Genomic DNA, 15,212 nt, shown 5'->3' with positions numbered 1-15,212 from the left:
AAGCACGGAAGCGGGACGGCAGCGCCGGAAGGAGCGGGGGGGGGGGGGGGGGGGGTGCACTTCTACTCTGCCAACAATCGCGCTCGTCGCTCGCCGGCCGCACTGTCTCCTATCTCCACACGGCTCTGACCTTTTCTATGCGCTGTGCATTCGCCGCTCAGTTTCCGTTGAAGCGATAGACCGCACGTACCTTCGCCCGCTGCGACGTATATGCGCTTGCTGCCAGCGTTTTGACAGTCGTTGTCTGCGGTCATTCAGTGTGATCTATTTATGTTTGCTTGTGCGCGCTCACACCACGCTTGTTCATTCAGTTAGTAATAGTCGGGCCACATTTTCCAACGCACGCTACACATGCAATGCTGCCCGGATCGGCAGTGCAGCGCTACAGGTGTGTCCCTTCGCACGCGCTGCCCACGGGAAGCGCTTCTCATCAACACCACCGTTTCACACGCGCCTTCTCGGGGTCATCGAGTCTCTCTTCATGTCGGTCTACTTACGCCGCAGCACACCTGCTTACTTAATCAGCTCATGTTTACTACAATTCATATTGCTACCAAAGCCGCTCACCTTACTTCGTGTCGACATTGCTGTGTTGCTATCGCATTCATTGCTTCGCCCTTAGGGCGAAACTGTGACATTTGTTTTTCTTTTTGTGTGCACTCACGAGGGTTCCGACGGGAATTTCAGGCGCAGGCTCATTTCTCAAGCGTATCACCACTGAAAAAAGCCGAATGCCAATCCAGGATACGCTTGTGTCCATTTGAATCAGGGGGTGCCCAACGGCGGTGGGAATTGAACCCACGACCTTCCGCAGGCGAGGCGGGCGCTCTGCAACTATAGGCCACGGCTGTTGCTGAATAGCCTGAGCAGTGATTTGAAGGCCGCGCACAATGTTCGTCGCTACCGTTGTCACTTTGGTGCTACATTTTATTTTCTCTCTGGGTACTCTTTTTTTTTGTCGTTTTTCCGTCTCTTCACCGTCACTGTGCCACGAAAATATTGTTAACGTAACTTTGTAACCGAAGAAGAGGAAGTTGAAAGGTGGTAGACGAAAAGAACGATCATATCTCTAATTACAGATTTTCTAAATTTATTCACTTAGCACATACGTAAAATCTGCCCGACTCTTGGCCAATCCCCGTGACTAGGTACGTGCCAACGACGTTACAATCATCATCATCATCATCGTCATCATCATCATCATCATCAATGGTCTGGCGCCGTGTGATGCTGCACAATCCCATCATTGAAATCGAGTGCTGATAGCCGACTGCAGCTCAGGTAAAATTGCTGCCTGACACCGTTAACTGTCTCGGATGAGGTAGCTATGGTATCGGTGCAGCACCACCTAGATAGCACAAGGCATACACACTCCGATCCATGACGTAATGCTACCTAGCCCGACTGCCATAAAATCTAATGGGGATGCTCCCGCGTAAGCAACAGTGATTTTGACGTCACCGCTTTCGTCACGCCAGCCTTGGCAATGGAAATTTCGGGCCAGGCATCATGACGTCATAGATCGGAATGCGTAGGCCTGTGCTATCTAGATGGTGTTGGTCGGTGGCAGGGCGACTGTGCGACCAGTACGGGCTACCTTCCAGTGACGTCAGGAGGCCCACAAGGCAGCTTGTTGGCACCTTTGCTTTTTCATGTGTGCGAGCCGCTAGTGCTCTTTGTGTCTCTTCCCTTCATCTCCTCTCCCCAGCATAGGGTATGCAAACAGGACGTGCATCTCGTTAACCTCTCTACCCTTCCCTTTTTCACTCTCTCTGTCTCTCACTCTTCTTTTGTAGATTGGTGACATCGTTGATTTTGTTAATACACCATTGGAGAACTGATTGTTTGTTCATTGCGTTCTTTTTAAAGATAAATTACTTGCAGTGACGAGGATCGAAAACGCCCTCAGTGAGAGTACGAGTGATGTGCTGAAATGGTATGAACGATAAGGTATGGTTCTAATCATTAGAAAGATATGTTGTAGTTGTGTAAACTGGATTTACTACAAGGAAAAAGACACCTTTCACTGGAATGTACGCCTATTTGGCTCGTTAGCCTTGTGTGAAGTATAAGGTCTGAAATATCTAGGCGTAATGTTAAGTGACAATTTGTCTTGCAAATTACACATAAGCGATACACTTTCTCATCTGCTTTCCGGGAACTGTCTTTTAGGACATAAAATAAGCTGAAACAAGTCGGCTGAAGATCAACAATATTTCTACAATCTATTTATGCTCGTGAGCCCATTATTGTATAAAACTATTAATACGATGGTCAAGAACGAATGCAGTAGAGATACAATTTTAAAGGCACAGTAGTTTACCATGATTGCACGTAAACAGTTACGTAAGCGTACATCAGGAATAAGAAACCAAAACATCAATATGTTGATATATATATATATATATATATATATATATATATATATATAATGAAATAATCAGCTAATTGCGCATAGTAAGCTATTGTACACCATAGGCTATCAAGAGTACGTGAGCCCAGACACAATGGCTACAAATGCAGCCATGCGAGTTTCGTTTCATTCATAATTCTGCTTTTATCACAGAAGCAAGCTTTAACTTATTTTTATTCTCTGAATATATGAGCAACATAGTCATCGGCAATGTTCTCTTAGACACAATCTGCCCCCGTTTTGAGGTGTGTGTGTGTGTGTGTGTGTGTGTGTGTGTGTGTGTGTGTGTGTGTGCGTGTGCGTGCGTGTGTGTGCGTGCGTGTGTGTGTGTGTGTGTGACATATGAATGTATGTGCGTGCGTGCGTGCGTGCGTGTGTGTGTGTGTGTGTGTGCGTGTGCGTGTGTGCGTGTGTTTGTGTGCGTGTGCGTTTGTGTGCGTGTGTTTGTGTGTTTGTGTTTGTGTGTGTGTCGGGGGGGGATTGTATATGGTATGAAGTCTTATGTAAAACAACGATAATCCTAAAGAAGCCGTGTAGGAAATAAGTACAATCTATTTTGCCGTTCGCCAAGGTAGGACAACACGTAATTTCTGCCCCTTCAGCGGAACTCCAGCTGTATTGTCGAGACGAGGGAGAACCGTCACTAATTACCGCAGGTGTTATTGGCGCTATCGCTATACACACGTGCACACAGCTGATGGCTGCTTGACACGCGGAGCGCGACGCAGCGTCAGAGAGCAGGCGCTAATCACATAGACGACGGCAAGTATTCTAAGCGCACGTATTACACAACTGACGCTAACCGACGACAGCGTGGCGTGAATTGGAAGCTTTTGATGAGCAAAGAGCGGATACGGTCGGGGACCTCAATTTGGAGTCGGGATGGGGTGAGAGTGATGAGTGTGTAGAGGGGAGTCAGCCCAGGATGTCAGGCGCGGAAGATGTGACGGTTACGACGCACCAATTAGCGCTGTAACAGCAATCGTGATGCCGTGGGTAAGGGTATTTAATGAGGCACGTATGGTAATCGCTCGTGTTTTAGCCCGGCCGTCGGGACAGGATGCTCGGGACCAACGATTACCCCACCTGGCGCTCAACTTGGGAATGTAGTACAATGCAAGCGCGGCGTGCGACATTATCGACGCGCACGTAGGCTTCGCGGGCCACCTAATGTAGGAGGCCATGCTGTAAGACGCTGAAGCCGCCCGTATTTGATAAAGCATTGAGGTTTTCGACCGCGTCAGTCGCTTCAACGCGAGGAACTCGCATGTATACCGGGTATACATCTACCTCCCCTCGGAGCCCGCACTGTAACTTTAACGCGGGACACCCTGTAGGTATGAGGAACACCTGTTGTGTATCTGTTCTCGCTACGACTGAACTAGAGACCGTTCTCCGAGACTCGGACCGTGGCCACATCCGTCGCTGGCACAAAACGCGATTCGTGTACTGGTGCAGTACTTGAAGTGCACCATCCCAAGTACGTGATCGCTTGTAGTGCTCCTGTGCTCAGAATTATTTTCGACCACGCGAGTTTCCTAAACGCGCATCAATCGAAAGTCCAGCAAACCAGACATTTTGCGCCGCGGACCCGTCTAAAGGCGACCGCTGCGGTCGGGAATCGAATCCGCGACCCTCGAGCTCAGCGCTCGAGGGTCGCGAATTCAACGGCCATATTAGCCACCGAGAGCCACCGCGACGAGTAAGTGAACCGCCCATCTCTCGATTGGCAAAAAATAAAAATAATAAAAATAAAAAGGCAACAGCAAACGGCGCGAGATCAGCCGGTTCCGTCCTCTTCCAAGTGACTGGCGTTCGTGCGTGCTCTAGCGATCGGAGCGTCCGGTCAGTGGCGTCGTCGAGCAGGCAGATCCAGTGGCGCGGAATGTCGTCTGCAAAGCGCGAACTGGTTGCCTGACCGAGTAGTACCTGCCTGCAAGACGGAAAGGAAACAAAGAAAGAAAGCCGGCCGCAAGAGGAAGAGCAATCGCCCCGCCCGAAGGACGTAAAACAAACGGGTCCGCCCGGCGGCCTCGGCTAAGGTGAAGGGCGGCTGCGTCGTCACAATGCAGGCAATACTTCCAAGAGCCGGTCAAGCGTGGTGCAACTGTGTTGGTCTAGCTTGCGCCGCTGGAGTCTTGAAGCGCTGCTCGGTATGGGAAGGCGGGCACCGGTTGGGGGAATCAGCGCGCGTTGGAGTTGTCCGGCAAGAGAAAGAAAAAGAAAACCGACGTGGTGGCTATAGGCACGAAAACGCGTTCTTCTGGAATGCTGCAGTAGGAACGGTCAAGCGTGGGCGCGCGGGCGGACTTTGGTGGCCGCGAGCTGAAAATTTTCGTAGTGCGCGCGCGCGTGTGTGTATAGCAAATAACAACATAAAAAAAAAACATACACAACGCGTGAGACAAGGACTCCTGTGCCTGTTTTTGTGTTGCGCGATAGAAGTTCAGCGATGAAATACCACCTAGCGCGATCTTACACGTTTTCACTTCCATAGCACGAAGTGCGCTTTAACGCGTTAATGTAATATCAATTTGGTGAGGCCATGTGGCAGCGAACGAGAAATACTAATTAAAAAAATAATAAATGATTAGAGGTAAAAAGACACTCGATTCCATTCAGAAGCCGAGTGGACGAATGTGTGAGGAGCATAGAATAATGCACAGCCACGGCAAACCTTTCAGGTAATAAGCCCTATCGCTTCCTTGTATAGGTATGCACGCTTTTTGATGCCCGTAGGTCAATACGCTGTTGCAAGAAGCGTCGGAAGTCAATTCTATAATCTTGGCAACAGTTACATATTTTGCATATAGTTGTGATAACTGCATATTGACGTGTGCATCTTCGCGATGGCTCAACGGCGTATAGGACACCCTCGACGTGTTTTAGCGACTCGGCGCGTTTCGTCACAGGGTCGCAACCCTGCGTCATGCAGCGTCAAAGCAGCTGCGTTACGCCTGACTAGAGCGCCTGCCCACGACCGCAGCGAAGTCATAAGGACATAATACGACGCGGTGCCACAGCCGATGGGTTCTGCCGTGCATGCGTAGTTCCGGAACCGATCAACGGACTTCCGGTGTGCAGGTCGATTGGCTCAGTCATGAGCATCATCGGCGTGTGGGGTCGTTTCCTGTACCGTGTCTCTCGTTTCAAGCAGTTGGCAACAAGCAGCTGAGGCAGCTATGCTAGTCCAGCCGAAAAACATGTACAGAGTAATTGACGTAATAGTAGGGGTTTATTCTGTCATCGTTATCACTGATATACCGTAGAATTAAATTTTAAAAAATAATGACGACAGGGCGCAACTATTTACTGCAGCCGTTCGCACGAAGGGTTTTATCAGTGGATAAATTGGCCGATGGGCAAGAAGGTCCGCGAAAATGACAATTTAAATTGCCGTGCACTAAACCACTGAGTTATTAAGGAGGTGACCGTTGCGCGATGATTTCTACCTCTGTCATTCGACAGCTAACTGTCACGTATACGCGAACCTTCTTACGCACAGGTAAATTTCTCAAAGGGTAAAAAGATACCTCCAAGAGGTCTCCGCACGGCACCATGCTGACTACCTTTAGATAAAGAAAGGAATGAAGGACCACACTAGTGGCACCACGAGGCAGCATGTCTGATAAAGCATGTTCCATCGTTCCAAGTTGTGTTCGCAACCTGGCGGAAAACGTACGTGTGCGCTATAGAGCTCGACAGCAATCGTTTTCGGTATGCTATACTATACGTGCGCTGTCAGTGAAGAGCGCTGCATTGCAAAAGCCGAACGCGTCGAGTACTCAATCCTTCATCCAGAGAGAGAGGAAGAACGAAGTGAGCCCGAAATGTTACGAAGCTTTCCTAAAAGATCCCAGGCAGCGAGCAGCTTAACACCGGATCTCCTCTGTGTGTGTGCGTGTGCGTGTGCGTGTGCGTGTGTGTGTGTGTGTGTGTGTGTGTGTGTGTGTGTGTGTGTGTGTGTGTGTGTGTGTGTGTGTGTGTGTGTGTGTGAAGGTATCAGCGCTCGACAGCTACAATGCGACCTACGTGCAGAACTTTCGGATGTATCGGCGTCTGAAAAGAATCGCCATCGTTTGTCATGAGCGCGGTGATGAACACTTCCCGAACGAGGTCAGGGTCCACTTGTAACTCGTACTATCCGAACGAAATTCGAAAACGTCAAAGACGTGAATATATATATATATATATATATATATATATATATATATATATTCATGCTACATGCATGCTGCGAGCGCCAACAGTCGCGATCTATCGTCGATTAGACTAACTCGAAAGGCTGACTATATATTGTCCCGAAGTTAGCAGTCGAGGCCTTGGCAAAACGGTGTTCTTTTTAGTCAAAGGAGCGCGCGTTCCAGAACACACTTCATCGTTCTCGTTGCAGCGGCCGGCGGCCGCAGGTGCCAGCCTATCTCGCGTCATCTCGCGTCAATATAACATGTTCCAACAGACTAGGAGTCAGCAGTTAGTTCGTGGAATAACTCCGTAGTTGCTCCGTAACTCCATCAAAACCTCTATGGCGCGACAATGGGACAACCCCGAACATCGACAAGAGCGCCTCCATAGACTTGACGCTGGTTTGCGATTCCGGCTTCCACTTCGGCCACGGAGAGACCAGGAAACACTCATCCATCGATTACGGCTCCGTGTGGCGTACACTCGCCGATACCTTCAGAAGACTGGACGATAACGGAACCCCGACTGTAGCATCTGTCACACTCCCGAGACAATAGACGACATACTTTGCGTGTGCCCTCAATATGCGGATAAGCGAAGGACACTTAAGTGTAGTGCTGACTGTTTGCACTCCCGCCCCTTTTCGGAAGAAAATATTTTAGGCGCGTGGAGAAGAATTAAGCATGCCCAACGCACCATAAAATCACTTTCGAACTTTCTGTGTGAGACGGGTTTAGACGGACGTCTCTAGGACCTGTGAACACAGGCGTTTTGAGAAGTGAAGACAGTGCGAAATGTGTTCGCGCGATGGCGTTATGTGTGGAGAAGATTACTCCTGCGTGCAGTGTGTCTAAAGCGCACATCAACAGTATGAAGGAGGAGGGACTCTAATATAAGCGTTTGTTTCCCTGGCTCACTGCTTCAATGTTCTAGAGAAATAAGAAATAACATAAAAAGAATAATAAAATAAACACTTTACATAGGACAAGAAAAAAAGAACAATAAAACAGGCGAATATGCCAAACGGGACTTTTTTTATGCAGAGTCCTGTTATACGCTCACCTTTCTTACGCTTTATTCAGCGATGCGCTATGCTTGCTTTCCCAAGACATCTGTATACCAACTTATAGGCTTAAAAAAAAAACGAAGAAGAAAAAAAAGAAGGCAGTGCTACTTATATACGTCACGTGCAGCTGTTGCGACGTGCGCAAACTTCGTTGGCTTCGCCAGTGAGTAAACAATTGCTGTAAACAATCAACGATACACATACATATATAAAGCTTCCGGAACGGTACCTGAACATATCGCTCGACGATACGCAAGTGCGCGCGTGCGCATATCAGACTCAACTGTGCACGCACTGCTCGATCGTGCCGTCGATATGGGCTTGCGGCGCGAGAACAACAGCGGCCGCCGGCGACCTCGGTGCGTGCGAGGACCGATAGCTTTGCTGTGTATACGCGGCGACGGATGCACGCGCGGCGCCGAAGAAGAAAGCTGCGACAAAACGCAGCGGCGCGAGGCGCGGCGAGCCACTTTCCTCGGAGGACACAATAGGTCATTCGCGACAGGTCGAGTTTGATCGAATACGCCTTGTGTTGCGCTGGCTGGCTGGTTGGCTGCGCGGGACAATACGGACCTTGTTTATACGCGGCAACCGGCTGCCTCAGCGGTGAAGAAGAAGGTGGGAGGGTGTGGACGGGGATCATCTATAGTCGGCGATATCGTTGCAATACATGTGCATTGCAAGAATCACCATTCTCTCTTTCTTTTTTTTTTTTCTTTTTTTTTCTGCGGTATATACGGGAGCGAGGAACATGCCGGCTTTTGTTTTTTGCCTCCGTGAAGGATTTCAGAATGGGATTCGTTCGTTCTTTGCTGATACGAAAACAGCAAGGAGCCTCGTATTTAGCGATTCAGCATAACTTGTAGAGGCTGGCCGCGGATAATAAAGTATTACCATAATGTTGGGTTAAACTCGCGTGTGGAGATCACTTCATCTTTCATTAAAGTAGGAAAGAGAGAGACAGAGGAAGGCCATGCAAAAAATAAAGGCTATTTCAAACGCTATGCAAAGTCTGCGGCCTACGAACACAAAGCTGCATGTGTTCTCCGTGCACATCCCAAGGTTTCAACACTCCTTGAGAGGTATTGTAGTATGAATAGCGCTAATGAAGGGCAGTGTCATTGTAACTGAGTCATCCAGTTCTGATATATACCCTTGTTAGTTTAACTTTTGCCTGTTGGAGAAGGGACCCTTCGGAGCGCTGTGTCCAACGTGAAGCATGCAAATTGCACGAAACAGAAGTAGAAAAGTTTACATTTTTATAAAGTTGGCATAGGACCATCTAATAAAACGATAATAATTGTGACCAGGTTCTGCCTCCCGAGGCTACACCTGGGCTACATTATATTAACAGGGCATCGTACTAGAATATATTTTCGACTTACCGTGCACGGGCGTGCAGGGGCATTGTCGCATTTCACCTCCTTCGTAATGCGGCCGTAGCAGTTCGTTGGCGAACCCCCAACCTTGTGATCTTATGCTGGATTTCAAAACGCCTTCAAGTCGATGTATCGATTATAACCATAAAATATATATTAAAAAATAAAACGCTCACACATTTGCACGGCAGGTAAGTTGTCGTTTTACAGTGTGGCCCAAATTCACTTGTCTTGCGTTCGCTCCTTTTGCGAAGTCCAGAGTTGACTTGTTTGCTTTTGAAATGACGCCATATTAAAGCTCTAGAACTATGTACCTGAACATATCAATTATAATTGTGATCAGATTTTGCCTCCCGAAGACAGAGAGATAGAGAGTTAGCTCTGTAATGAAATGACACTGCTGGCGTGTATGTAGCGGTCTATACAGGCGGAAATGTCAGAAAGGCACAAGACACGCATCTGGGCTATAAAAGGCCTATAACACAATAGGCCAGCCATCGCTTTGCACTCGTAGTTTCTCACGACCCAACTTCCGGGGCGACTGGACTCTTAACCTCGTTTCACGTAAGTTTCACTAAGTCGAACATTTCCCGCCAATATATTTCACCCATTTGGTGGAACCTATGCGCAAGGAAATTATGGTGTTACGCTTGTATAGTGCAAACTTGCTTGGGGACGATATTAAACGTGATATGCAGTATAATATAGTGGCACGGAGCTCGACCGAAGGCAGAGCCGAAGATCAATAACATTTCTTCTGCACAGGTTAAACTTGTAGCAAGAGGAATGAGATTAAGGGTGCAGGGCTCTGCATTATAACCAGGGCCGGGATTCGAAAGGGTGTGCGTAGAAGACACGGACACAACGGGAACCAAAAGGACAACAACAACAACAAAATAAAAAGCACAACACAATCGCGACGAACACCAACATCAAATGCATTTCATTCATTTTTTCAGACGCCCAACCTTTCAAGTCTCGAATCCTTCACTAAATCGCTCGGCTTTCCGCCGTTTTATTAAGGACTTAGCTTTTTAAACGAGTACGTTGATGTCTCTTACCCTTCGTTGCGCGAGCTTGACAACACGGAGTCGGAACTAGAACTTGAAGGCCGGATAACAAGACGTATAATGATCTCGCGTTCCGCTCAATGATTCGATGCGCCAGGTTCCGCTGCGTAGCGTAATACCAGCACACTTGATTATTCGGAAACGTGGTTAGGTTAGCGTGACCGTTGGAACGGGCTTGGATCATCACCACGACCTGAGCAAGCAGTTTTTTTCCGCACAATCACGGAGACTTGAAGCTCATACAGTCGATGCCCATTGCAAGATGATTTTATTTTTAGCCCGTTCGCATCCTCCACGTACATACTTTAATTCCGCCTCACTGGCCGTTATTTAAAATCACGACGCAATTATGAACTTATCTGTATATCTTAAGGAAGCTGATTTCTTTTAAAGTAGTACGAATGTTTGTTTCTTACATCGTTAAATGTTTTATAGATGTTAAGATTCTCTAATGGTTTTTCTCGGTATGCTTGCCAGCTATATTTTCTCGAAAAATTATAATCGACTTGTATTTCGACATCTTGTTAAATAAGTCCTACACTGACTGAGCGACTGTACTTTCTTCTGACATTTCTTTGCAAAGAAAAGTTAACATTTTCCTGGTACAACGACCAAGTCTGCCGTCACGATTCTGCATTGCGTGAGGCAATGCGTCGCATCTCACGTATCTGCAACGAGGCGTTTGTGGGTGCGCGCTATATAGCATTTTTTTTCGCCCAATTAACACCGAAAGAGAGCCAAGTGTCAGCGTAGTGAATTTCGCGTTTGGCGTTCTGCTTCTCCCGATCGACATTCGTAACAAATGTGTCGGGGCGACCTTTTCCGTTTGCGCCCTATATCGCTATAGACTGTAGTGCGAAAGAAAGTCTAAGCGACGACGAAATAATGGCAATTTAATGCACTTACGACTTGTAGGGCTTATAGGACACACAGCGCCTCATATTCTCAGTGACGGGATTAACGAAATAACACTAGAAAAGCTAGACCCCCCTACCCAAGCGCCCCTTTCCAATAAACAAATTACTCGGACCATGATCTGCGAGTCGGCTGCAACAAAAAGCGAAATTAAAATACTCTTTATCAGTGGACGCAGCGTTAGATCAGTGTTTGCGATAAGTGGTCGTGCCTTTATGCATGAAGTGACGCACTTATGCTCTTACTGTGGACTCCACTTGAACCGAGCTGTGCGTTTGGACTTTTCATGTCACTTTTACACCAACGAATGAAGACTACTAAGTGCCGTGGACGGGCGTTAGATAAATAGGCGAATTCTGGATTACGGCGGCATGGTTATCTTTATTGCGATCAACTTCGTTGTCATTCGTCATCATCAACATGCATACTATTTATCATTATTTATTTATTTATTTATTTATTTATTTATTTATTTATTTATTTATTTATTTATTTATTTATTTATTTATTTATTTATTTATTTATTTATTTATTTATTTATTTATTTATTTATTTATTTATTTATTTATTTATTTATTGCTGTAGAACATGGAGAAATGGAGCACCCGAGGTAGTCTACCTCATTTCCCCACAGGACACAACAGATAAAAGAAAAGAAGAGCTCATAGATAAAGGAAGGAGTGAAAAAAAGGAAGTCAGTATGAAAATTGTGGAAACAAATAATTAAAAAAAAGAAAACGCACGAAACAATGCCACAGTTTGACATATTATGAAAAACTATCCCGATAACATGCTCTGAGAGAGATCTCATCTCCAGAACTGTTTTCTCCAGAAGTGTTTCTGAACTATGTTCAAGCGATCGAGGCCGCTCAATGGAACACGCTGTGCGTTTTCATCGAGCGGCCGTTATTCAAGACGTACACGAATGAAAAGTACGTAGAACAACAGTGTGCTGTCGGCAAGGCGAGCATTGAGAGCAGACTTAAAGCTATTAGATCGAACCCCCCCCCCCCCCTTAAAAACATACTGAGCCCATGGCCAACAGCGGGTTGAGAAAAGCACTTGTCACGTTAAAAGCTTTCTTAGAAGATACCAATATATTGGTCTTCTATTAAATTTCAGTGGTCCTCTCAAAGAAATATGTGTGGTGTAATGTAAGTCTACGCTTGTTACGTTGTCAAGTAGTTATGTCCTGTGTTATGAATGTGCATTTACGTTTGTACGTTTGTGGACTCGTCTGAAAAGCTGTGCTTTTGTATGTGTTCTGGGAAAATCACAAGTACTTGTATTTCCTTACGCAATTGGGGGTGCATGCTTACTTTCGGTGGCTCCCTGGTCTCGTGTGCAAGACTTTGTGTTCACGCTGTCTGAACGTTCGTTCCCTTTCGTTCGTATTAAATGATGTCCGTAAAAAAAAAAAAAAAAAAGGGGGGGGGGGGCATTGCGTTGTGAAGCATCATACGGGTAGACACACCATCACACAGGCACAGGTAAGTGTGCCTGCATCAGAGGCGAATTTCGATTTCAAACGGCTGGCCTATACGGAACAACGATTACGTGGTAATTCGTTTCAGTGAAATAATCAACGAGGTCCACTTGCACTGTATATATTACGATGAATATTAAGACGGCTAGCGAATGACACCTTACAGTTCCTGCACTCGCCGTGACGTCACGGATTTTGACAGTGACGTCAGAATCCGTGATGTCATTACCAATATAAACTGTTTCGTTGTTGGTATCTACCAGGAGTTTTCTTTTTTTCTTCCTTTTTTTAAGCTATACCAAAATGTTAAAAATTTCCCGTGGCAGATAGCACAATCCGTGTTGGTGTAACTGCTCATTGTTAAAAATAAAATTACATTGCATCCTAAAGCCACTAAGGAGTCAACTTAGCAAGTTTAGACAAAATTTCCTGCGCCTGCAGAACGCCAAACGGCGTCTATTATGAAAAATATACATTGAAATTTGTTACATCATATTGATGTAGCAGCGCTAAGAAATGTTTTGGCGCGGGATTCAAAAAATCGATGCTTGGCTTCATCTGTTCAAGTAATGAACAACCTCCTCCTTCAGATAAATGGCTTACAATATGTGTTAGGAAGAGTACCAGTATAGACTGTTTCACTGTTGGTATCTACCAGGTTTTTTTTTTTCATTTTTTTATAACTGCACCAAATTAAAAATTGCCTGTGGCAGACTAATTAAATGTTTAATTAATTACCTTAAGACGCATATTTCAATGTACGAATTATAGCTGGTGAGTTCGCAAGGGGCATTCATGTGAAACGAATTCTCAGGACTGCACCAGTTTCGAGATACTATTCTCGAAGTGTCCGACGAAATGCATTGGCGTTCAAGTTGCTTTTGTGCTTCAACGCATAAAAAAAAGCGCGGTGATAAAAAGTAAGCGGAACAACCGTGTATCCTTATCTCAAGTTTGCGGCGCATATCTCGAAACAGGTGCCATCCTCAGAATTCGTTCCAAGTCAGTGATTCCGATCAGTATTGACCTTGCGACGTCACTAGCTACAAAAACGCCCTTTAGAATAAACCATTCGAACAGTCAAAATAACTCATTTTTTCCCGTGCCCACAACAAAATGTCTTGGACGTCCGAAAACGCTCTGGAGCCCTCGAGATAATTCAAGGGAATTCGTTGACCACTCGAGGGAGAGGCGTCATCCAAGTGGATCGTCTATCGAAAGAGCGAGTGTGGCGATGCCTTTTGCGGCGAACTATAAGGACTGCGATCTCCACGTCGATCCAGACAAAACCGTAAACCAGACAGGAGTCCGAACTTTGAGGCTTCGACCGCGTGTTCAGTGCAAGCTGACATCAGCGCCCGCATTTCCGACACGCGCTGTCACCTCTGTCGCAGACTTCAAGGGCGTATAACGCAATTTTTACGTCACAAGGCGCATTTATTTAATCAGCTGAGTTAGCTCATTAAAGCTGAATTAGCTGTATAGAACACCGATGAATGTGTTCCTCGACCAACTAGCATTAATCGCCTTTATGCCGCAACTAATTGAAGCTGTGGCGCTGTGTTCGATGACGGGACTAGGGGTTCTATTCTGGACACTGAAATATTCCACCATATTGACACATTTGACATCTTGTGAGCTCTGATTGGCTTACGGGGCTGCCTCTCTGAATGTCTTAAAACGCCGTGCGTGGCTGCATTCGACAACGTGGCGGAATTTGGCAGTGTCCAGACTAATAGCACCCAAGGATGAAGTTTTTTTTCTTAGAATACGAAACTGTCTTTCGAAGAAATATTTAGTAAAAAAAAAAAAAAACTATTACGGGAGTTTACGTGCCAAATAAACCACGATTTTATTATGAGGCACATCGTACTGGGGGACTCCCGCGGATTGACTTTGATCACCTCAGGTACTTTATCGTGCACCGAAATCTAAGTACACGAGCGATTTTGCATTTCGCCCCCATCGAACGGTATAGCCACAGGGCTACAGCATCGGGCCGGAATCGTTTATAGCTTCGCTGCAGCACTCAGCTGTACGCCCAGTTTTCCTTTCGACGTACACGTTTAGTTATGGCGTAAGCATGACCTCGGGTTTTCTGCAGTTAGGCCTTGGTCTCATTCGCCGAAAACGAAACTAAGCTAAACCAAAGGAAACGAATAGAGAAGAAACACTGCGAATTTTTCTGCAGACGGTTGGAGCGTGTAGAGGGTGCAGCGTCCGCCTTGCCGAGTCCGGTCGCGCCCTCGTCCCAGCATATGTCGGTGGGAACCCAGAACAGGAGAAAAAAGAAAAAAAAGAAGAAGAAGAAGAAAAAAAAAAAGGGGGGGGGGGGGGGGGCTTTCTCTGTCACCATCATATATAGTATTAGGCACGATGGCGTTCGTTTCATATTCCAAGAATGGCGCATAAAGTTATACGAAAAAGAAGACGACGAAAGATAGAAAGAAAGAAGAAAAAAAAATACGAGACAAGCAAATCAAGCGGACAAGTGCGGTGATCGAAAGACGAGACGATCCATAAGCTCCGCGTGTCGTCCGGGCGCGGTGCCAAGGGAGGTACCGATTATCTATCCGTTCATTTCCTACAGATACTGCGGTGCTTCCCAGAAAAAAAAATAATAATAATGAGACAGAGGAAAGGTAAGAAGGCTTTTGTTCTTTTTAATTTCTCGTCGTTTTTTTTCTTCCCATTTGTC

The 15,212-nt window shown here is 46.3% G+C and overlaps 1 protein-coding gene across 7 annotated transcripts in view; it reads right to left on the bottom strand.

The window, feature by feature from the left end:
- The window catches only part of LOC119441714 (serine/threonine-protein kinase OSR1-like), a 230,247-nt gene that overhangs the window by 58,627 nt on the left and 156,408 nt on the right, over positions 1–15,212 (bottom strand). The window contains exon 1 of one of the 7 annotated variants that reach the window (XM_037706313.2): positions 7,894–8,034. The exons of the other annotated variants lie outside the window; for them this stretch is intronic. Coding sequence (XP_037562241.1) covers positions 7,894–7,901 — 8 coding nt within the window. The 5' untranslated portion in view covers positions 7,902–8,034. Of the gene's footprint in view, positions 1–7,893; positions 8,035–15,212 lie in introns of those variants that run through there. 7 annotated transcript variants of the gene reach the window in all.

Source organism: Dermacentor silvarum, chromosome 2, assembly GCF_013339745.2.
Source record: "Dermacentor silvarum isolate Dsil-2018 chromosome 2, BIME_Dsil_1.4, whole genome shotgun sequence".
Classification (NCBI taxonomy): Eukaryota; Metazoa; Arthropoda; class Arachnida; order Ixodida; family Ixodidae; genus Dermacentor; species Dermacentor silvarum.
This window is presented reverse-complemented; position numbering and strand designations above follow the sequence as displayed.